This window comes from Mustela erminea, chromosome 6 (assembly GCF_009829155.1).
Source record: "Mustela erminea isolate mMusErm1 chromosome 6, mMusErm1.Pri, whole genome shotgun sequence".
Taxonomy (NCBI): domain Eukaryota; kingdom Metazoa; phylum Chordata; class Mammalia; order Carnivora; family Mustelidae; genus Mustela; species Mustela erminea.
In genome coordinates this window covers 17,305,061-17,329,915 of record NC_045619.1, presented here as the reverse complement: position 1 = coordinate 17,329,915, position 24,855 = coordinate 17,305,061, and the positions used below count along the sequence as shown (strand labels likewise).

Here is a 24,855-nt window from a genome sequence, read left to right as displayed (position 1 = left end):
GCCTCTGCCTTCGGCTCAGGCCATGATCTCAGGGTTCTGGGATCGAGCCCCGCATAGGGCTCTCTGCTTGGCAGGGAGCCTGCTTCTTCCCTTCTCTCTCTGCCTGCCTCTCTGCCTACTTGTGGTCTCTGTCTGTCAAATAAATAAATAAAATCTTAAAAATAAATAAGTAAATAAATAAATAATAATCCTTGGTTAAAAGGTATGGCTATTTCAGTGGTTTTTGATCCACACTGTCAAATTGTTTTCAAGAAGAACAGTAATAGCTTTTACACCCCCTTATGCTCATGGATTGGCTTCAGTGTCCATTTACCAGCACTGGGAGTTTCCATTTATATTATAACAGAAATGATACATCATTGCTTTAATTGGCATTTCTGATTTTGAAAGAAGAGTAAAATAGACATTTTATTCTAGTTTTGCTCTTTTCTTTCTAATGAATTGGTTGTTCCTATTCTTTATTCACTTTATCATCTGTGTCTTGCTGTTTCTTTACCAATTGTCTTGAGTTCTTTTTGTTCTTTAGTTCTTTTTTTAAAATGTAGGTCATGATCTCAGGGTCCTGGGATCAAGTCCCGCATCGGGCTCTCTGCTCAGCAGGGAGCCTGCTTCCCTCTCTCTCTGCCTGCCTCTCCATCTACTTGTGATTTCTCTCTGTCAAATAAATAAATAAAATCTTAAAAAAAAATGTAGGTATTTTTTCTTAAAGATTTTGTTTATTTATTTGATAGAGAGAGACACAGTGAGAGAGGGAACACAAGCAGGGAAAGTGGGAGAGGGAGAAGCAGGCTTCCCACTGAGCAGGGAGCCCGATGTGGGGCTTGATCCCAGGACCCTGGAATCATGACCTGAGCCGAAGGCAGACGCTTAACAACTGAGCCACCCAGGCACCCCATATGTAGGTATTTTCTTTAGGCTGTTCTTTTGCCTTAAAAAAATTATTATTATTACTACTATTATTTTGCAATATAATTTGTTGCTCTTTTCCTTTGTATTTATTTCTAAGTTTAGGAAGTTATCACCTCATTAGAGATCTGGTAACAAGTCCATTTCACATGCTTTATTATATAGTAAGAGATAAGTGAAAATATTTTTTTCCAAATTTGCAAGCCATCATTACTATGCTACTTTAATTTTTTGGTGGGGGCGTGGGATGGAGGGAGAGGAAGAGAGAGAATCCCATGTAGGCTTCATGTCCAGGGCAGAGCCTGACACAGGGCTCGATCTCATGACCCTGAGATCATGACCTGAGCATAAATCAAGAGTAGGATGCTTAATCAGCTGAGCTACCCAGATGATCCATTACCATACTATTTTTAAAAATATGGGTTTTTTTTCCTTTATTGCTTTGTTTGATGTCTTTTTATCATAAATTCTCTTATATTTGTCTATTTTGGGGCTCTCCAGTATCTTCCATTGACTTACATAATTTTTATGAGTGTTAAGTATGGAGCACTTTTATTATTAACTTTTGGTATGAGTTTTTACAAGGGGACAGTAGGTATTTCATTGACCCAAACATTAGGAACTGATCTTAGGCATAAGATTTGGGGCAAAATAAAGAAACTCATAATTAGAACTTTATCTGAGTTTTTCCGACCACATGGTTATGTGCTGTTCTTGTCACATTTCCTTAATATATTTCTTTGGATGCTGATTCAAATTTTATTTCAAAACGAGGGGAAACATTTAAAAATAAAATTTGCCATTTTGTTAGAGGCAGAGTTTAAGGAGAAGTTCTAATGATTTTGATTAGTGGGGCAATCTTTTATATATCTATTCATTTGTTTATTTTTCATTTATTTTGGGTGAAGAGTCTCTCCCCAGTAATACTGCTGCTCTTTTTGATAACAGAAGATACCCCTTTCCCTGTAATGGCCTTGATTTCTGTGCTCCGTGTGCTGGTAGCTATCTGAGCTTAATAGGTGGGTGATGACCTTAGCAGAGATGTTATGTAAGGAATTGTCACCTTCCTTTAGAGTCAGTCATCCCATGAAGTCAGAGGAGTCAGTAAGACATAATGGAATCAAGAGGCTTGTGTGGCAGCCCTGACTCTGACACCAATTAATTACCTGTCTGGAGCTCAGTTTCCTCATTAGTTGAATGAATATGTTGGCCTACTGACCCCCAGTTTCTTTCCCTCGCTGCAATTCTGCGATTCTCTTTCCATGCACTGTTACCACTAAGAATCCTCATTTCCATGTTGTCTTCTAAAATAAGCAACATGGAAAAGAGAATATGAAAACCAGAGTTTAATTTAAAAACTTCGAAGTGTCATTGGTGAGGCTGGAGGGTATTGGTGAAGCTTTTGGGTAGCTGGTATGAAAGGTCCGGTATGGTCTGGAACATTCTGCAGCAAATACCAAGCCCCATTGCTCTTTTGGGATCCTATAATTAATTGGCATAGATTTTAGTTTTTCTTTAAGATGTTCCCATTCTTCATATTAGATATGGGCATTTCTTTTTTTTTTTAAGATTTTATTTATTTATTTGACAGAGAGAGATCACAAGTAGACGGAGAAGTAGGCAGAGAGAGAGAGAGAGAGAAGCAGGCCCCCTGCTGAGCAGAGAGCCTGATGCGGGACTCCATCCCAGGACCCTGAAATCATGACCGAGCCAAAGGCAGTGGCTTAACCCACTGAGCCACCCAGGCGCCCTGATATGGGCATTTCTATATCCCTTTTTACTTTACCTATATTTCAGGTATTAGTAATATTTGAATGTTTAGCATATGAAAAAGTAGTCACTTACTTTTTGACCCTGCCTTGACCATGTATAGTAGGGGTTAGTTTTAAAAAATTTATAATTAACTAGCTTAAAAATACTTTCTATAGGGCCACCTGGGTGGCTCAGTTGGTTAAGCCACTTCTTTCAGCTCAGGTCATGATTCCAGTGTTCTGGGATGAGCCCCCCATCAGGCTCCCTGCCCAGCAAGAAGCCTGATTCTCCGTCCCTCTCGGCCTGCTGCTCCACATGCTTGTGCTGCCATTCTCTCTGCGTCAAAATAAATTCAAAAAATTAATTAAAAAAAGGAACTTTTACAATTTAGCAGTAAAAAGACAAATAGCGAATTAAAAATGGGAAGAGGATCTGAACAGACATTTCTCCAAAGAAGATATATATACAAATAATCAATAAGCACATGAGAAGTTGCTCAGCATTATTGGCCATTAGAGGAGCACACATCAAACTACAGTGAGACACTATCCACTAGGAGACTAGAATCAAAAAGCAGATCATAAGTGTTGGCAAGGATGTGGAGAAATGGGGGCCCTCATACACTGCTGGTAGGAATGTAGAATGGTGTTGATGCTTTGGAAAACAGTTAGGTTGTTCCTCAGAAGATATAGCATTTTCCGATTCTACTCCTAGGTATTCACTCAAAAGCATTAAAAATAGGTATTTAAAACACAAACCTGTGCACAAATGTTCCTAGCAGCTCTGTTCACAAAAGCCAAAAAGTGGAAACAGCCCAAATAGGAAACAACCCAAAGGTCTATCAACTGATGAACACATTTAAAAATGTGTTATATTCATACAGTGGATTATTTTCTGGCAATAAAAAAGACATGAAGCACTGATACATGCTATAGCACAGATTAACCTTAAAAAATATAATGCTAAGTGAAAGAACTCAGTTACAGAAGACTGCATATTGTATGACTCCATAAATAAAGGGAGTGGTTGCCTAGATGTAGGGAAGGGGGAAGGGCTGGCTGGGGGAAAATGGGGGCCAACTTCTAATGGCCGAAGGGCTTCTTTTTGGGGTGATGAAAATGTAAATTTGATAGTGGTGATGGTTGCACAACTCTGACTAAAAACCATTGAATTGTATATTCTCCATTTCCATTTTAAAAAGGAAAAGATTTTATTTATTTATTTCTTTGAGAGAGAGAGCACAAGTGGGGGAGTGGCGGGGGCCATGAGAGAAGCAGGCTGCCCATAGAGCAGGGAGTCTGACACAGGGCTTGATCCCAGGACCCTGGGCTCATGACCTGAGCCAAAGGCAGATAGATTCTTAACCGACTGAGCCACCTTGGTGCCCCTCCATTGGTGAATTTTATGGCATATGAATTATAAGTCGTAAAGCTGTTTTAAAAAAATATATATGGGTTCTAGAGAATTAGAATGTACATTTGAACCCAGTTCTATCACTTACTGTAAGCTGTGCAACCTTGGAGAAGTTGCTTCACCTCTCTGAGTCTGTTTCCTTATTTGCAAAAGAGGGATGATGGTAGCAGTGTTTGTATAATGATATCCTTGTAAAGATTAAATGAGATGATGCATACAAATATTAACTCCCGTCTAGTTCTGAGTAAACATTAGTATCAACTATGCAGATGATGAGGAGGTTGAGGAAGAATGGGTAGGTCTTAGACAAGCAGAAAAAAGAGGAAATAACTTGTGGAGCAGGTAATAAGGGTAGGATTGAGCTGGCTTTGTTTGTGGCCCTGGAGAAGATAGCTAGTTTAAAATATTTACAAGCCAGAGGTAGCAATCTCTGTGGTTTTGGCTGGTGATGATGCCCAGGACAATAGTGATGTCATGTGGGGTAACATACCACTGAGCTGGGTCACATTTGTTATGGGGCCAGATTCAGCTGCAGAAAAATCTTGGAGAGGAAAGCAGAATCTGAAGAAAGTTGTTTTTTAAAATCTTGCTGTGCCTGTGGCCTGAAGAGCCTGTGTCTGCTTGTCCAGAAGTTCACTGGAGAAAAAGGAGTAAGCCTTGGCTTGATTGCCCAATCCTGTATCTCTGGGAAGGGTTGTGTGAGAAGCGGGGGCAGTCTCTGACCTCTGGCCCCTCTGCATTTAAACCATGGGTAGGGTGGGGTGGAGGAATGTGTGGCCCTTGGTGGCAGAACCTGTGACTTAGTCTCTTACTTCAGGGAGGTTCAGGCTCCTGCTGTCATTTTCAGGGCCCCTGAGAACTGACCTTGAATGAAGCAAAAACAAATTGGAGATGCCCAAAGCATTGCCAGGAGTCTGCAGTCAGATGACAGAACTTCATCTGTAATCCATTTTTGAGTCCTTCCTCAGACTTCTTATTTTGGTGGTTGGGGCTAAAATTGTAAGGCTTGCCGAGTGAATCTAATATTAGGGAATGCGTCATCATGTTTTCCTTTCTGATAATTACCGTCTTTGCTTCCATTACTTCTAGCTAAGGATCATCTCCCTAGTCAACCCTTGCCAGCAAACCCAGCCACTGGTGTGAGTGGCCCCTCAGGGTCCAGCGGCCCAGGCGTCTCGGACCCCAGAGCCCGGCTTAGGGCCTATATAGACAGCCACCCTGTAGTCATCTTCAGCAAGTCCACGTGCAAGCGCTGTGCTGAGGTAAGGCTTCAGCCTCCAGGGGCGGGGACACATTGTTGGCTTCCAGAAAGTCAAGACTTCTGAGCTCTGCTATAAGCAGTTGGATTTCACCTGAGGAAGGGGTTTGTGTGGGTGTAAATTTCTTCAGAGTCTTTAGAGAGTGATGCTTTGAGAACAAAATGTTGCTTGAGTAATCTTCTCCTGAGCTTTTGTAAAACACTAGATGTTTTCTCAAGTTCAGGCAGATTAGGGTGGGCGAGCTCCCAAAGCAGTTGATTGGCTGCTCTTTCAGGCACTTCTATAGAGAGTATTTTCTGAGCAGCTGTTACTTAAGGTACTCCTAAATTTTGATAAGTACCTCTTCATGCTCATTATGGGAAAAATGACTTCCCAAAGAAAAAACTGTGCTTTCCACTGGGTTCTTAGTCTTAGATTTTCTGAGAGGAAAGGTCAGTGATCACAGCTATGGAGAGGGGTGGTTTAGTCCACCCGATTTCACCACAGAATGATGTGGAGAATTGAAAGACAAACCTGATCAGGTGCTTTATGGGAAGGTTGAGGATGTTTGAATGTCACTGAAGCTTAGCTTTAAATTTTACTCAGGGTAGCTCTAGGACTAGACATGTGGATTCTTAAGTCAACATAACTGGCCTTCAGTCAGGGTTCACCTATGTAGGGTAATTTATTAAGTTCAATTTTCTCTCAGTTTCTTGACTGATTTTGCAGCTCTCAGAGAGATTGACCTCAGAAGACTTTTATTCTGGAAGGGTTACGCAGAGACATGCTTCTTAGACTCTGTGTGTGCGTATGTGTGTGTATGTTCCCTTGTTCTTTTTAAGATTTTTAAAAAAATGTTTTTATTTGACAGAGAGAGAGAGATCACAAGTAGGCAGAGAGGCAGGCAGAGAGATAGGGGGAAGCAGGGTCGACCACGACCCAAGCCAAAGGCAGATGCTCAACCCTCTGAGCCACCCAGGCGCCCCTCCCTGGTTCTAAATAAGGAAAATTGGAAGGTGGGCAAGCAGTGGAAACACTGAAAGTAGGCAGAAATTTTCATCTTTGTTTCTTTGTTTCTTTCTTTTTTTTTTTTTTTAAAGATTTTTATTTATTTATTTGACAGAGAGAGATCACAAGTAGGCAGAGAGTTAGGCAGAGAGAGAAGGGGAAGCAGGCTCCCCGCTGAGCAGAGAGCCCGATGCAGGGCTCGATCCCAGGACCCTGGGATCATCTTTGTTTCTCACCCAACATATAGTCTGCTTCATCCCTGTCAAAGCCATCATGGAGCCTTTTGTTCAGGACATTATGTTGGGAACAGGGTTGCTAAGAGGTAGGAGACACCAGTCCCATCCCCAGGAGGTTTAGTCAAACTGAGAAGGCAGACCTTTGGCTTAAAAAGAAAAATGATCGGGGCGCCTGGGTGGCTCAGTGGGTTAAAGCCTCTGCCTTCGGCTCAGGTCATGATCCCAGGGTCCTGGGATCGAGCCCTGCATCGGGCTGTCTGCTCCTCGGAGAGCCTGCTTCCTCCTCTCTCTCTCTGCCTGCCTCTCTGCCTACTTGTGATCTCTGTCTGTTAAATGAATGAATGGAATCTTTAAAAAAAAAAAAAAAATGATCAGGAGCACCTGGTGGCTCAGTCAGTTCATGGTTCAGGTCATGATCTCTGGGTCCTGGGATAGAGCCCCAAGTTGGGCTCTGCCCTCAGTGGGGAGTCTGTTTCTCCCTCTCCCTCTGCCTCACTCCCTGCCTGTGTTCTATCTCTCTCACATAAATAAATCTTTTTAAAAAAAAGAAAAATGACCTAAGGTAACCCATGCTAAATTCTAAGTAATTAGCATCAGCAGTAAACATTAGAGAATTTGGAAGAGGGTTGGGTATTAGAAATCCACTGCAGGGGTGCCTGGGTGGCTCAGTCGTTAAACGTCTGCCTTCCGCTCATGTTATGATCCCAGGGTCCTGGATCAAGCCCCACATCAGGCTCCTTGCTCAGCAGGGAGTCTGCTTCCTCCTCTGCCTGCTGCTCCCCCTCCTTATGCTTTCTCTCTCTTGCTGTCTCTCTCTCTGTCAAATCAATCAATCAATCTTTAAAAAAAAAAAAAAGAAAAAGAAAAAGAAAAACACTGAATAATTCTTGGCCTCTGGGAGCTTCATTATATAGCCCTAGTGGTCTTTTAAGGCTCTTCTCCCTCATTTGTGTAATCTGTAAAATGAAGGGCTTGGACTGGTTGACCATTGAGATTCCTTTTAGTTCTGAAATCATGGAGTTGTCTAGTCATTTCTGTTTCCAAATAATGGTGAGGAGCCTGAACTCAAAGTCAGAGTTTCGACCTTGTCATGTGAACTTGGTTAAGTTTTTTACCAGTTGTGTCTCAGTTTTACCTGTTATGTCTCATTTTACCTGTTGTGTCTCAGTTTTCTCATAAAATGTGGTTAATAATACACATATCTCGTAAGTTTGTCATGACGATCACATTAGCTAATATTTATAGAAGCCACAGAACATGCCTGGCACATAGTCAATGCTCCCTAATGGTTTTTTTTTTTTTAATTAAAGAACTCCCTGCCCTTCCTGTTTCCCTATCAGGACTTCACACGTTGGATGGTGATCTTCCTTCATCAGTACTGAGCCTCAGTCGAGTGGAAATCAACAGATATCTCACTCTAGTCCCAGTATAGTTATTCCTATTAAAAAGTGGCTGGTTTGTTTGTTTGTTTGTTTCTTTCTTTCTTTCTTTCTTTTTTTTCTAAACTAACCTCTCCCTTCGAAACTCTGTGGACATGGTGGTATAATGGAGGGAACATTCGCAGCTGCAAGGGCTCAGATCTTTTCTGTAAATCCGTTTTCTCAACAATAAGGTTGACAATGCCGCCTTTACTGCTATACTTGGTAATACACAGCTTCCTCAAGCTGTGTATTACCAAAGAATTTCAGGTCTTTGTGAAAGCACGTGGAAGCCTCCAGTGTAGGCTTGTGTTAGGAGCCACCATTGAGAGCCTACTATATGCCAGGTGGTGTTTGGTCAATCTCCTCATTTTTAAAAAAAATATTTATTTATTTTTATTAATTTTTAATTAAATAAATTAATTTTAATTTAAATTTAATAAATAAATTTTTATTTATTTGAGAGAGAGAGGGAGATTGCGTGCACGTGTGTGTATGTGTGTGTGTGTGTGTGTGTTGGGCCGGCAGGGAGAGGCAGCAGGACCGGGAAAGAGAGAATCTCAAGCAGACTCTGAGCGGATGTCTCCTTGACATTCAGATCTCCGAATGGAGCCTGACACGGGACTCCATCTCCTGACCCTGAGATCATGACCTGAGCTGAAATCAAGAGTAGGACTCTTAACCAGCTGAGCTACCCAGGTGCTCCAACATTGCTAAAGAATTGGAAAACTGCAGTTTTGACTCTGCTGTAGGCCTGAAGTGAAGGACAGGGCCAGCGTGGTCAAGATTGCTAGTGGTGGCCGGCAGTTTCAATGCTTGCTTTCTGCGGTCTCCTATCTCTTTGACTTGTAGTCGCTCTTATTTCTCTTATCTTCTCCCTGAATTCAACTAACTTCTTCATTTCCTGACTCTCCTCCCTGACTCTAAAAAGGCAAAGCGTTTTTTTTTTTTTCCCCCTCAATTAAGTATACTCTAGGAATGATGAACATTTCCTGTAAAATTTGTGGTAGGTATTTGCATATCTGTTGTATTAAAATGTATATTAATTCTGGAAACTTTATTTAATGTCATTATCTGAGTAATTCCTGGGTGTGCCGGGTCTTTTGGACAAATATCCCCTGGTTTTACCTTGACAAATACCAGTTCTTAAGCTTTGCTGAATAGGTAATATATAAGCTGTTTTCAGATTTGTGCCAATTAATATGGAAATTAACTTTCAATGTCTTTGGCTGTGAAGGATGGTGAAGTGTCTCTTCTGGTAAAAATAGTGATTTTCTTCTGTGAGGGTACAACTTACAGACTTGACTGTTCATGGTTTTTTATTTTATTTTAATTTTTAATTTTATTATTTTTAAAAACTACCTTGAAGTAGCATTTCCCCAGGTTACTTCCTTCAGTTTTGATCTTATCTTTTAACAGTTGTGATGTGAGTAAATCAGGATGGAGAAACTTCATTTTTATATCTGTACTTGGCCTGATGAATTTATATTTCTCTCTGGGATGAGTAATATAATTTGCATTGATTCAAGCTGGGAAATGCCCACAAAGAAATGAGCTTCTACGTAAGTTAGTTTCCTGTTTGTTGCATAACACATTACAGTGTGTGATTTGCTGCATCCTGCTGTGAAGACTGGGTTTTTTTTTTTTTTTTATTTTTTTTTAAAAGATTTTATTTATTTATTTGACAGAGAGAAATTACAAGTACACTGAGAGGCAGGCAGAGAGAGAGAGAAGGAAGCAGGCTCCCCGCTGAGCAGAGAGCCCGATGCGGGACTCGATCCCAGGACCCTGAGACCATGACCTGAGCCGAAGGCAGCGGCTTAACCCACTGAGCCACCCAGGCGCCCGAAGACTGGGTTTTAAAATGCAAAGACAACTTTCTACCTTTTCAGAAAATGTGATTATTTGTTTCTTACAGGTTTTGAATGGGAAGTTAGAAGTAGGAAGTTGGAATTAGCAAATGACGTCTCATATAGCTTATGGGTTGCCTGACACCCAGATCCACTGCCATTTCCCCATAGTGTGTGTATGTTACAGGCAACATTGACCATCCTCTGTTTTTATCAATTAGAATATTCTGGAAACCGGTGCTAATGAAATTTAATACAGATCTTTAATCTTGTACTGTGGAGCAGTATGAAAGTTTCATCAGAGCTAAAATTACCTACCAAAGAGTTTCTTGAAGTGGGGTCACGTGTATTCTAGAATCTAGAGCTGATATTTTCTACATTTCACATATTGTCAAATTTTGATACTTTCAGGAGCTGTTTTTAGGATTACTCTCTAAATCTGGGAAACTTGTTTTTTGTAACAAACTGCAAATGGTTTATTTCTAAAATTAAGTGGCTGAGGAAGCCTTAAGACTCCATGATTTTATATGTGTTTGAACTTTTTTTATTTTTAGTCTTAGGAAATGAGCATTGGAAGATGAGTTGACTTTTGTCCAGATGGTCTCCCAGCTGTAGCTTTCCCTGCCCTTTCCTTAAAGTCCTTCTTACTCACCCCATCACTCTTCAAAAGGATTCTTATCTTTTTAACTGTATGTTGCCGGGGAGCTAAATTCCGACCGGGGCACAGATATTGCTCAGTGAATATAAGAGGAGGGCCCCCAGAGCGGTGTGAATGAATCTATTTTCCCATTTTTATCAAAATCTTGTCTTTGGCCCTATACAATTGATAGAAATCTTTTAATCTACCGTTTTAATAGTTAAATTAGAATGGGAAAAGAACACATTCTCCGATTGTTAATTTTTGTGAACTCCAGGCTATAGTTCTGAACTTTTTCCTTTTATTGTAGAAGCTGGAGGAAATGTGGGTCTTAGCTGTCCTAAGGCATTAATGACAGGCTATTGTGTCTTACATATAAATGTCATTTTAAAGTTTTTTTTCTAATCAATAATTTATGTGTTATTTAGTGGTGCAAATTTGGCAAAAGTAACTCTTATCCTTTCAGTAAATTTTTTTTTACAATTTTTGTGTAATCTTGGGGTGCCTGGGTGGCTCAGTTGGTTAAGCGTCTGCCTTGGGCTCAAGTCATGACCCCAACGTCCTGGGATTGAGTCTCACATTGGACTTCTTGCCTAGGGGAGGTGCCTGCTTCTCCCCCCGCCTGCCACTCCCCCTGCTTATGCTCTCTCTAACACATAAATAAAATCTTTAAAAAAATAAGTTGTGTGATCTTGAATGTATGACTTTTGTTGATTTGTTGGTTGAGGTTTTTTACTCAGCTAAAAAATAAATAATACTACTGTAGAATATAGTTTTTTTCTTAGAGTTTCCACATATGTTTTGGAAATATTACATATTCCAGTGCCTTTGAAAACATGGTTAGTATTAATCCCATTTATAGTGGGGTAGACGGAGTCACTAAACAGTCAAAATGTATTTTATGAAGCTATATAGGTGAATCATTGAACATAGAGTAGAACCAACAGACTTCAGATACCTATTAATTATCATTACTGTCGACAGGGAGAGTCTTGTGGGTTGTTTAAAAATGGGCTGGTAAGTTTGCAAAGGAAAAGCTGATGAAAGAGGAAAGTAAAAAGCTGGAGAGAAGGCTTAAAAAAAATTCTCCCCCTTGTTTTTCCAGGTGAAGAAGTTATTTAAGTCGATGTGTGTTCCTTATTTTTTGCTCGAACTTGATCAAGCAGGTAAGATTCTGCTTAATATGTGAATTATATCTGCTGACTATACATTTTATTTAATCTACTTTGGGTTTTTTTGTGAGTTTTTTTTTTTTTTTTTGGTGAGATTTTTATTGTTTAGTGAGCTTTTTCCTCTTTTTGACCCTTCGGCGGGGCCATTCCCTGGGACTAATGATCATATGTGGCTTTAGTCTACCTCGTTTATAGCCTTGTTAGGAGCTTCCTGTTGTTGAAATTATTCTTCCTATAAGCCTTGAGTCTAGTTACAGTATTTGCTGCCTTCATAATAACTTTATTATTTTTGTAAATTTGCCACCTTTCTGGTAAGTCATACCAAATAGTATTTGAAAGTAAAAGAGAAGAGACTTGGCTAGAAAGATATGGTAATTGGGATAGAAAGCTCATTTCTAGGGTCAGGAAGAAGGAGGTAGTTGTGGGTCAGGAAACTCTTATTTGATGCTTCTAAAGGCATGTTCCTGAGCGTAGAGAGTCAGGTAATAGCTGCCACCTATTGAGGGCCGGTGGTTCCTAGAGACTGTGCTGGGCTTGTATGCAAAGCCCTTAATCCTCACCAGAACTCTGCAAGGAACTTATCCCCATTTTACAGATGAGGAAATTGAGTTCCAGGAAAATCAAATTTCCTAAAGTCATGTAAGTAGTGGATCTGTAGTTTGGACCCAGGCTTGTTTAATTCCAAAGTCTGCGTTCTTCCTATAATACTGTGCTATCTCCCCTAGCATGACATCATGAACTTCCTGTTTCTCTGTCAAGGAATGTTCTTGCTCCCAACACTCCATAGTATATGGAAGGAAAGCCCAATAACTAAAATTTCACCTGGGCCTAAAAGTAGGCTTTTAAAAATGTATGTTTTCCTGGGAGAGGTTAAGTCAACTTGCAGCTTGGTGTGAATCAGAAAACTCGCAACAAGCTAATTAAACTAACAAGATAAAGCAAATGAACGTATCTGTTAAGGATGGGAGAATGACAGGACGTAATAATGGAAGAGTTTGGGCACTACAGAGGTACCAGGTGCTTTGGGGGCATGAGTAAGAAGGCAAAGACTATGACCAAAGTGCCAAAAGTGGATGGGAGACCAGGAAAGGTGAGTGTCGTCTACTCTGACGTTTTAACTCTTGGCAACACTAATCAGACCGGAAGCTCTTTCCCTTTACTGTGGAAGTGGCTGTGGATCTGCAGATCTCAGCTGAGAGCTCCCACTCACCCCTTGGTGAAGTCCTAGCTAAGAAAACCTGAAGTATGTGAGCTGGGATAGGTTTGACCCAAACCAGCTTCTGTAGCTGAAAGTGGGGAGCCTCTGGCGTCCTCTTTGTCCTCACTTGCTGCTTCTTCCCCCCAAAAAGCTGTCTTCTGTCTCATGCTTACTTAGAGGTTGGACTCAAGGCTAATAGGAAGAGCTTGTAGGAACAGATCAGGATTTATAGAGGAAGGTAGTGGTTCTCAAAACGTCTGCACACCCCTGGGCGGGGGGCTGCAACTTTTTGGGGGGTCCTCAAACTCAAAACTGTTATCTGATAATGTTTAAGATGTTATTTACTGTTTTGACATTTCCACTGATGGTGCGAAAGCAGTTGTGGGCAAAATTCCCAAGGCTTAGTGTGAACCAAACTAGGGGTGCCAGATGGTGCTAGGTTATATTATAGTCTTCACCATCAAGCTGATAAAAAAAGAAAATAGCGATTTTACCTAAGATTATTCTGGAGGCAGAAGTAAAATCATTACCTTTATTAAGTCTCGACCCTTTGAGTGTACATCTTTTCATATTCTGTGTGATGAGAAATTGCACATCAAGTATTTTTGTTGCATGAAGCACGATGGTTCTCTCAAGGAAAAGTTAATATAGTTAATAGTTTGCTTTGCAAACTGAACTAGCTACTTTTCTCATGGATACCATATATACTTGGAAGAATGAGTGACAGTCAGATTATTCAAATGATTTGGATTATTCAGACTTTGGTATCTGGCAGACATTTCCCCTCAAATGAACATAGCAAGTCTGTCACTTCAAGGAAAACTACTGACAGTGTTCGTTGCCCATGATAAAATTTGAGCTTTCAGGTGAAAATAAGAATTTTGGAAGTTGTACCTGGCATGTGAGCTCAATAGTTTTTCAGTACTTAAAGATTTTTCTGATGAGGCTGGATATAATATTTATGAATGTAATTTTTTGATGTTGTGGATTAAAATATGTCAATGTTTGAAAGATCTGTATAACTCAGGAAATGCATATTTTCTGAATGATCAATGTATGATCTTACAAAGTTGTTCATGGGTAAAAGAGCCATTCAAAGTAGAAGATAGACCACATGTGACAGAGTATGAAAAGCTCATTGATGTGGTTTCAGATTCTACATTGCAGCTTACCTTAATCAGCTATTACTTGTGGAGTTTTGGTGTAGTATCAAGAAATATCTGCAGTTACCTGAAAATATACTACTAAGTATTTCTCCTTTTTCCAACTACTTATGTTTGTGAGAATGGGTTTTTTTCATATACTTCTACTAAAACAACATATATTGCAATATATTGAATGCACAAGCAGATATGGGAATCTGTCTTCTATTGGGGCATGTGGGTGGCTCAGTGGGTTAAAACCTCTGCCTTCAGCTCCGGTCATGATCCCAGGGTCCTGGGATCGAGCCCCGCAGTGGGCTTTCTGCTCCGTGGGGAGCCTGCTTCCTTTCCTCTCTGTCTGCCTCCCTCTCTGCCTACTTGGGATCTCTGTCTGTCAAATAAATAAATAAATAAATCTTTAAAAAAAAACCCAAAACAAAAAAAAAAGCCAAAAAATTGCAAAAATGTAAAATAGTGCTAACCTTCTCATTACTTTTTTTTGTCTTAGAAAATATAGTTATTTTTAATTAAAGCATGTTATTTATGTTAACACATAATGGGTTTACTATTATTAATTTTAAGAGGATAAAAATATTTCTAAGATGTCTCAGTTTTAATTTTTAATGTGTATTAATATTAATAGCTATAACCCATATAAAAAAATTCTTTGGGGTCCTCAATAATTATTTAAGAGTGTAAAGGGGTACCGACACCAGAAGTTTGACATCTTGAGAGTCAAGGCAAGTAGGAAGTGTGAGTGTTACTCTAAGTACTTTGGGGGCAGCTGGCTGGCTCAGTGGGAAGAGTGTGCAACTCTGCACCTCAGATTGTGAGTTCAAGCCCGATGTTGGGTGTAGAGAGTGCTTAAAAAAAAAAAACAAAACTTTAAAAAAATCTGAGAAATTTGGATTCTGTGTGATTTACCGGTCTCCAGCACTGGAGGCTTACTGTACAACATGTGCTGGGCCTCAGCCAGTCACACAGGAGAGATGCGGGATCAGGGATGAGGTAGGTAGTGACGTCTGCAGGCAGCTCGTCATTACAGAGCTGGAATTGCTGCTGCGGTCTCTACCTGCTGGTTTTTGTTTTTGTTTTTGTTTTTTTAATTTTAATTTTATTTTATTTTATTATTATTATTTTTTTTCTACCTGCTGGCTTTGTCAATGAACAGCCCCTTACTGTTTCGGCCTGGCTCCACGGAGAATGCTCCACAGGCATTACTTTGTCACCAGTCTTGGCTACCGAATCTCCCCAGTGCTTGGATCTTGGTAGGTTCTCATGGAGCCAGAGCGTCATTTGGTAGGTGGGGGTGTTCGGGATAGAGTCAAGCGGGTGCATTTTTTCATCCAGCGTGTTTACTGAGTACTTGCTGAGTGCTAGGCTCAGTATGAAGCATGGGAAAGAGAGTAGGGAACTGTGCTCTTGTGAAGTGAGACTCGCCATCCCCCGCCCCCCCAGAAAATCCCTGTCCTCTTCTTCTAGAGCTGAGCATCTGTGGCGGCCGGCCGGTGCAGCGGGCCACCTGACTGCACTGGTAAGGGAGCGGCCGCGCACGGAGTTCCCTGGGGCAGTAGTATCTTAAGGAAAGGAGGGAATCTGTGCTGCCAGGAACCTCCCCTCTCACCCTGACAGTTTCTTCTTCCTTATTTTGGGCTGTACTTGGACCAGTCTCTATACATTAAGGTTATTATTTGAGAACAACCGTCAAGATCAACTCAGATCAACCAGGACTGGTATTGGAGAGAAGAGCGCTGCACCCGAAGGCATGGCCTTAGAATCTGTGCGTGGGCAGCGGTAATGGGCACGCACGCCCTCCTCCCTGCGCCAGAGGCTTATGCGTGTCCTGGTCCTTAATCTTCAGAATACCATCAGGGAGGTAGGTAGTGATGTCACCTTCTTATGATGAGGAAACAAAATGTGGAAAAGTATTCATGCAGAGGGAGGTTGGCTCGCTAGTGAGCCCACGGGTAATTCCTGATGCCTCCCCTCGGTGTCCTCTGATTACCTCCTCAGAGGCTTTCATGACTCACCCGATCTGCCTCATGTGTGATGTTCGTGGTATTGATACTATGATGGCTGTTCCTGTTTGGGCCCGTGGCTTCTTGTGCCCGGAGGTGGTGCTAGCTACCGCCGTGCTAGCTGCACCTCAGGTAGCCCTGTGGAAGGGCCATCACTCACAGAGCTCATTGGTCTAGGAAGCCTCACTCTTGGCTTTGATCTTGAGAAACGGACAACAGCGGTGTAGTCATCTTCATTTGGTCGGGTAGCTGCTTGCCGCTCTTCAGCTGTCCATGTGGAAAACAGATACGAGGTCGGAGAGGACTCGTGTGACCATTGCCAGAAGTGTATCTGGATGCCATATGTCACTCACTGGCTTGGGGGTGCTGGTGGGTGTCAGCTTGTCCCCAGCTTGCTTACAGAGGGCACGGCTTTAATGCCTTCAGCAAGAGGAACAGGAACTGGCCTTAACTTACTCACATTTAAAGTTATAGTGATGAGCATTTTTTAAAAATGCCTGTTTCACATCTCTCTGACTTAATCCTCACAATGACCTTGTGAGCTTGCCGAATGCAATTCTGCTTTTTAAGCAAGGAAGCAGATACTCAGCATTTTAGTAACTTGCTCGGTGTTGCTGGGCCAAGCCCAGGTCTGTCTGGTTCCCTAGCTGCCTCTTCAGGGACCGCTTTCTTTAAACAAACAAAACCCCCTCACATTCTGAAGTACCCTAGGCCAGCTCAGGGCTCAGCACATGGGTATCGATGTATATTCATGTGGCAGGTGTGTTTGGGGCACCTATTTATGGGCTAAGCACTGGTAGAAGCAAAAAGATAAAGAAGGCACAGCCTCGTTCTTTAAGGTCATTCTGTTTGTTGGCATCTGCCTCCCTTCTAATTTCAGTGTGATCTGGTACCCGGAGAGGCTGCAGGATCACAGAGTACTTGTGATCGCATGTTGCACAGGTGTTTTCCTGATAGAACAAAGTGGTGAGTAAGGAATTCACAGCTATAAACAAAACAAATCAGAGAACGTCCCGGCTTGTTCACTTAAAGCGACTCTAGTGAGCAGTGCCCGGCAGGGAGAATGATGAGAGACAAAAGTGGAAAAGTAAAGAGGCTTTATGCTACAGAAGTGGGGGTCTGTGGGAGATGGCTCTGTTTATTTCGATGAATGAGGCTCAAAATGTTCTTTAAACACTTGGACTTTGCCCGCAAAAATGTTCATTTTAGAGATTATGTAGAGTGCAAGAAAATGAAACACAAAAACCACATATAGTTACATCCAGAAAAGAACCACTATTAATATTTTTGTATGCCTTTTATGTAGCCTGTGTTCTGTTTTGTTACTTTAAGATATTTTGTATGTTATGAGATGTTCTTAATATTTTTCTCGGTTGCTGTAAAATATTCCATATAATATTTTTATTTAGCTATCCCTCTTTGGTGGACAAAGTCTTTGCCAGTGTTTTGCTATTATGGAATAATAGGTTAGAAATATTTTTCTTTGTACCTAAATTTTTTGTTGTATTTAAAATTCTTTTTTGTAGGATAGATTACTAGAATTGATACCTGGTTCAGAGTATTAACACTTCTAAATTTCTAAATCCTTTCACAATGAGTTTTCCCATACTTACTGAGTATTAAGAAATAAGAGGTTTTTATAAAAAAAATTATCGTTTGTCAATCTGAGAGGTTAAAAAAAAGTCTTTATTTTAATTTGTATTTCTTTGATTATTAATGAGGCAGTTTTTTCTATATGTTGTAGCACATTTTCTGAGTTTTATTTCATTATCTGAATTGTGTATTCATGTTCATCATGGAATAATAATAGTAACAGGAACCCCCCTTATTTAAAAGATTCATTTATTTATTTATTAGAGCACACGCACAAGCAGGGGGAGTGGCAGGCAGAGGGAGAAGCAGTCTCCTCGCCTGATGCAGGCCCAGGACCCTGGGATCATGACCTAAGCTGAAGGCAGACACTTAACCAACTGAGCCACCCAGGCGTCCCTCTGTGAATCTTTTTTTTAAAATTTTATTTATTTATTTGACAGAGAGAGAGATCACAAGCAGGCAGAGAGGCAGGCAGAGAGAGAGAGGAGGAAGCAGACTTCCTGCTGAGCAGAGAGCCCAATGTGGGACTCGATCCCAGGACCCTGGGATCACGACCTGAGCCGAAGGCAGATGCTTTAACCCACTGAGCCACCCAGGTGCCCCTCTGTGAATCTTTTTTAAAGGATACATATTACACGAGTTAGGGGCACCTGGGTGCCACAGTCGGTTGAGCATCTGCCTTCTGCTGGGGTCATGATCCCGGGGATCAAGGGATCGAGCCTTGTGTCAGGCTCCCTTCTTGGCAGGGGGCCTACTTCTCTCTCTCCCTCTGCCTGATGCTCTGCCTACTTGTGCTCTCTCTGTCAAATAAATAAATAAAATCTTAAAAAATATATATTACATGAGTTAGCAACTACTACTAAGCAGTGACTGTGTGCCAAGAACAGTGCTAGGCATTTTACATACATCCTCATTAGATTCCCCACTTTACAGGTGAGGAAGCAAAGGCTCAGAGAGGCAGAGTCCTCCACCTGTGGTGCCTATGACTAGCGACCTACAATGGATAATGAACCCATGAAAGGTGGACTCTTATAATTTATGTGTAAGAGGAGGCCCTCCAACATTTGTTCCAAGAACGAAAAGAATCAACAGTTCACTAGAATGTATATCTGGCAGTTAAAGAGAGCTTTATCTTGCTTCATAAAAAGTTTAATATAATCTGGCTTTTTTGGAACACCTGGGTGGCTCAGTCGGTTAATCTTCTGCCTTCAGCTCAGGTCATGATTCCAAGGTCCTGGAATCGAGTCCTGAGTTGGAATCCCTGCTGAGCAGGAAACCTGCTTCTCCCTCTGTCTGCCTCTCCCCCACTTGTACTCTCTTTCTCTCTCGGACAAATGAATAAAGAAAATCTTTTTAAAAAATTATAAATCTTGGGGCGCCTGGGTGGTTCAGTGGGTTAAGCCACTGCCTTCGGCTCGGGTCGTGATCTCAGGATCCTGGGATCAAGTCCCGTGTTGGGCTTTCTGCTCAGCGGGGAGCCTGCTTCCCTCTCTCTCTCTCTGTCTGCCTCTCCATCTACTTGTGATTTCTCTCTGTCAAATAAATAAATAAAATCTTAAAAAAAATTATAAATCTAGCTTTTTCATATGCAAGTACATTGGGAAGAAGATATTAATTAAACACTATGTTAGATGCATTATATACATTATCCTGTTTATTTTTTATTTTTCTAAATTTATTTTTATTGAAGTAAAATTTTTTTTTAAAGATTTATTTATTTATTTATTTGACAGAGAGATCACAAGTAGACAGAGAGGCAGGCAGAGAGAGAGAGAGAGAGAGAGAGAGAAGCAGGCTCCCTGCTGAGCAGAGAGCCTGACATGGGACTCGATCCCAGGACCCCGAGATCATGACCTGAGCTGAAGGCAGCGGCTTAACCCACTGAGCCACCCAGGCGCCCCATATTGAAGTAAAATTAATTGAAGTGTTATATTAGTGTCAAGTGTGCAATATAATTATTCAACAATTCTATACATTACTCAGTACAGTTTTAATCCCCTTCATCTTCATTTCATCCATCCCCCCCTCTTCTCTTTGGCAACTACCAGTCTGTTCTCTGTACTTAAGAGGCAAACATTATCCTATTTGATCCTTCCAACTGAAACAGAGGGACAGCATTATCCCACCTAGCATGGATTTGAACCTAGGTCTGAGTGATACCAAAATATATTTTCTACTTTTTACTTAAGAGAAACCCTTTCATAAAAGGTATGAGTCGTTTTCTTAAATAATCAGCTTCCCCACCCACCTTGCATTCATTCCAAAACAGAAATGTACTTGAATAGAAGTGTATATGCACAGATTCTTACGTGAATGCTACATAATCATTGGTCTCTGTGCTCTCGGTGCTCTTTATATAAGAGCAAAGCATGCACAAGCAGTTCAGTCAGTGCAGTGGATATCTCCACAGACAGCACCAAAACAGGTGTAGAGGGCGCCTGGGTGGCTCAGTGGGTTAAGCCGCTGCCTTCGGCTCAGGTCATGATCTCAGGGTCCTGGGATTGAGTCCAGCATCGGGCTGTCTGCTCAGCAGGGAGCCTGCTTCCTTTTCTCTCTCTCTGCCTGCCTCTCAGTGTACTTATAATTTCTCTCTGTCAAATAAATAAATAAAATCTTAAAAAAAAGAAGCAGGTGTAGAAAGCAGTCTTGGGGTTGGGGGCTGTATGTATGTAAGTTAGTGAGGAGCACTAGGACCTGTAAGGTCATTAGAGTGGGTCAGATCAGAGTTCAGCAGGAAGAGCCTGCTTGTATGACCTTGAGCAAGTTGTCTGACCTCTTTGTGCCTTCATTTCCTCATGTGTGAAATGGAGATAATAGAAATATCTGCCTCACAGAACTGTGTGGTTAAACTGGTTAACACCGGCCGTGCTTAGGACAGTGGCTCATGGATACTGCCATAAAGGGCTTCCTGCTGGGGTGCCCAGGTGGCTTGGTTGGTTAAGAGGCTGCCTTCTGCTCAGGTCATGATCCCAGGGTCTTGGGGTCGAGTTCTTCCTCTGCTTGCCACTCCCCCTGCTTGTGCTCTCTCTCTCTCTCTGACAGATATATAAATAAATAAAACTTTAAAAAAAGGATGCACAGAGTTTTTAATAGCATGGGGAAATTTTCTGTACTATAATGTTTAATGAAACAAAGTGGAGAGTTTAAAATGTTTTTTTTTTTTAAAGATTTTATTTATTTATTTGTCAGAGAGAGATCACAAGTAGATGGAGAGGCAGGCAGAGAGAGAGAGGGAAGCAGGCTCCCTGCTGAGCAGAGAGCCTGATGCAGGACTCGATCCCAGGACCCGGAGATCATGACCTGAGCTGAAGGCAGCAGCTTAACCCACTGAGCCACCCTGGCACCCTAAAATAGTTTTTATAGAATAGTCCTATCTTGTTTCTAAAAGGAAAAGGACTAGAGAGAAATATACAAGATATGAATAATCCCTCAAATATTTGTGTCTCTACCTTGCTAGTGCAATAGGCACTGAGGAAATAGAGATAAGTAGGATCTGATTCTTCGTCAGGGAAAAGTTGTCGTTTTTTAAAGATTTTATTTATATATTTATTTATTTGAGAGAGAGAGAGAGAGAGAGTAGAGGGAGCACAGAGGGAGAGAGAGGGAGAGAGAATCTCAAGCTGACTCCATGTGAGCGTGGGACTAAGACCCTGCCATCATGACCTGAGCCGAAATCAAGAGTTGGACGCTTAGCCAACTGAGTTATCCAGGTGCCCCAGGGAAAAGGCTTTTCTTCTTCTTCTTCTTCTTTTCTTTTTTTTAGTTTAAATAAGGGAGACAGTCACAATTCAGTGTAGGATGAAGTAGAGGGAGAAGTCAAACATGCTGCTTTACTTTCCGTTAGGAAGAATGGAGGATGCTGGTAGCAGTCACTGAGGAAGGAGGCAGGAGTTAGTCTAGGGGAGATGGTGAATTTGGTTTTGGACATGTTACGATTGTCTAACATGGATTATAGGCCAGTAGGTACATAGGTCAGGATGAGTGGGAGATACAGATCTCTGAAGGTTGACTCTAGGGGAGGTGCGGAAGAGCACTCAGGGAAAGTCTGTGGACTGAAACAGGAGACTTAGATTATGATTGCATCCAGATGCTGAGATTCTGAATGACTTTTTTTTCTTCCTTTGCTTTATATATGTATTTTTAAAAATTCCTATAATGTCAACATGTTTCCTGTAATGTAATAAAAGTGTTTTTTTTTTAAGATTTTATTTATTTATTTGACAGAGAGAGATCACAAGTAGGCAGAGAGGGAGGCAGAGAGGAGAGAGGGAAGCAGGCTCCCCACTGAGCAGAGAAGCCCGATGCAGGACTCGATCCCAGGACCCTGAGATCATGACCTGAGCCGAAGGCAGCGGCTCAACCCACTGAGCCACCCAGGCGCCCCATAAAAACGTTTTAGTTAGGATTTGGTTTGCCCACGTGTGGCAGCAAACCCCAAATAACAGTGGCTTATACTAGATATAAGCTTATTTCTCCAAGTGGCTCAGTCAGTTAAGCATCTGCCTTCGGTTCAGGTCATGATCCTGGGGTCCTGTGATTGAGTCCCTCTTCGGGCTCCCTGCTCAGTGGGGAGTCTACTTCTCCCTCGCCCTCTGCCCCTCCCCATTGCTGGCTCTCTTTCCTGGACTCTATCTAAAAACAAACAAACAAACAAAAAAAGCTTATTATTTCTCTCTCACCTAAAAGAAGTCTAGATGGTATGGTCTGTCCAGGGCTTTTGTGGTACTCCACAGTGCTGGATCCAATGTTGAATCCTGTGTTCATGTTCCACACTCCTCAGCATTTGTCTTCCATCTTGTGTTCCAAAAAGGAGGGTCCCAACTTCAGCTATCAATTGAAAGAAGAGCTGAAGTTGTTCTTTCCGTTTAAGAGCATTTCCTGAAAGTTGCGCTTGATAGTTTGCTTATGTCTTATTGGTCAGAATTGAGTCCCTTAGCCATATATATGCTGAAGGGAGACAGAGAAATGAAACCCTTATTTTGGGAGTCAAGTGCACAGGTAAAAATCAAGAGTCCGGTTAGTGATGCTAATAACATCCTGGTTTGCCAGCAGAATTTGCCAGCTGAGGTTGGTTCATTTGCAGATTAGTTTAATAATTTCCATATGAGCCGTACATTTGTCTCCTATTTAAATCATAAGTATAGAGGCACCCTGCTATGGTCATTACATGATGGTAGCTGGAAAATATTCTGCGGTCTTAGAAAGGCCAGTGACTGAACAATGACTGAACTAGAGGTCTAGTTATCTCACTTAATGGCTAACACTGAACCTGACTTTTCAAGGAGGAGTAGGAGGTAGTCCAACCTTGTCCACTGCAATACAGCCTCAAAAGAGTTTCTGAAAGATTATTACAGATATTGTAAATCCATAGATAAAGAAGTTCAGAAATCTTTTGGTGGAGAGCTACAATGTTCTCATTTGTCTTTATAGTGGAAAAAGTTGGTCTTAGTACATCTACGGTTTTAAATGAGACATAGATCACTCTCAGCTCAAATCAGAGTCTGGATGATCAGTTGCCATCCAGAAAGATCCAAGGCCACTTCATGAGGTGACAGTAGTCTTCCATATAACTTGTAGTCATCAACTGTCTAGGGATTCTGGAATTTGGGCTCCTGGGATAATTAGAGGCAGACATTCCTTTTCTTATTTTTTTATAAAGATTTTATTTATTTATTTATTTGTCAGAGAGAGAGAGAGCACAAGCAGGGGGAACAGCAGCAGGCAGGGGGAGAGGCAGGATCCCCACCGAGCAAGGAGCCCGATGCAGGACTTGGTCCCAGGACCCTGGGATCATGACCTGAGCCTATAGCAGATGCTCAACTGACTGAGCCATCCAGGCGTCCCAGAGGCGGACGTTCTTAATATCAGCTACCTAATAGGGTTCAAGAAGTTAGAGGTTAACAATGGTAATAAACTGTATGGCTCTTCTTTCATCTGTAGGATCTAAAAACTATTTCCCACTATTAATTAGTACTCATACCACCCTTTGGCTGCTGGTAAGGGTGGCTGATCTCCAGTTTTTTTCAGATGAGACATCTAAGAGTTGACTTCAAGAGAGCCTGTGTCTCCTGAGGTTCTGCTGGCCAGTGGTTTTCTGTATTAAAAACATTTTCTTTACAAATCAAAACCACAGTGAGATACCACTTCACACCAGTCAGAATGGCTAAAATTAACAAGTCCGGAAATGACAGGTGTTGGTGAGGATGCAGAGAAAGGGGAACCCTCCTACACTGTTGGTAGGAATGCAAACTGACATATATATACATGTATGTATATATATGTATATATATGAAATGCTAAACAAAATAAGTCAATCAGAGAAAGACAATTATTTTATGATCTCATTGATATAAGGGATTTGAAAAACAAGACAGAGAATGATAGGGGAAGGGAGGGGAAAATGAAACAAGATGAAACCAGAGAGGGAAACAAACCATAAGAGACTCTTAATCTCAGGAAACAAACTGAGGGTTGCCATAGGGGAGGGATGTGGGAGGGAGGGAGGGTGATGGGCATTGGGGAGGGCATGTGCTATGGCCAGTGCTATGAATTGTGTAAGCCTGATGACTCACAGACCTGTACCCCTGAAACAAATAATACATTATATGTTAATAAAAAATAAAAACCAGAAAACAAAAAAAAAACATTTTCTTTCCTCGAGAATTGGGATGCGACACCAAGAGACCTAAAACAAAGGGAGTGCAGGGGGGGACTCTTTCCACGTGCTCCAGTGTGTGTATACTTTGTGTACATGGACGTGCAATTCGAGATCCACGTACTGATTCCTTGAGAAGTTCCTCACGTCTTTTCCATTTTTTTTAGCAAGTTGTTTAAGGAAATTGCATTTGTCTTCCTGCAGGTAAAGAACAAGTTCTGAGTAATGGGGATAGATAACTGGGGGAAAATGGCATGCTTAGCCATAGATTGCTAATTAAAAGAAAGATGAATAGGTTGCCCTTGGATTAAGTTTGGAAGATGAATAGCTTCCCCCTGAATTAAGTGTTGAATAGCGTCTCAGGTAACACGTTTTTGATGGTTACTGTGAATAATTTGTCAAAGGAGGAAATCCAATCTCTTAACCACTCTGTGGTCTTCCTAGATTTACACTGTGTGTAAGCACATAATGATGATAATAACTCGGATATTGAACACCTACCACATTCCGAGCGCTTTACATCTCCTCACTCATCTAATTCCTGCTGCTACCCCATGAGGTGGGGGTGCTAGATTTATCACCATTTTATAGATGAGTAAACAGAGAGGGAACAGAACTT

General features: G+C 41.4%; 1 protein-coding gene across 1 annotated transcript in view; it reads left to right on the top strand.

Annotated features, from left to right (window-relative positions):
• The window catches only part of LOC116592908 (thioredoxin reductase 1, cytoplasmic-like), a 41,838-nt gene extending 25,997 nt beyond the window's left edge, over positions 1–15,841 (top strand). Inside the window, exons 2-4 of the mRNA XM_032346540.1 lie at positions 5,161–5,333; positions 11,564–11,624; positions 15,639–15,841. Coding sequence (XP_032202431.1) covers positions 5,161–5,333; positions 11,564–11,624; positions 15,639–15,652 — 248 coding nt within the window. The 3' untranslated portion in view covers positions 15,653–15,841. The remainder of the gene's footprint in view (positions 1–5,160; positions 5,334–11,563; positions 11,625–15,638) is intronic.
• Positions 15,842–24,855: the final 9,014 nt, after the last annotated feature.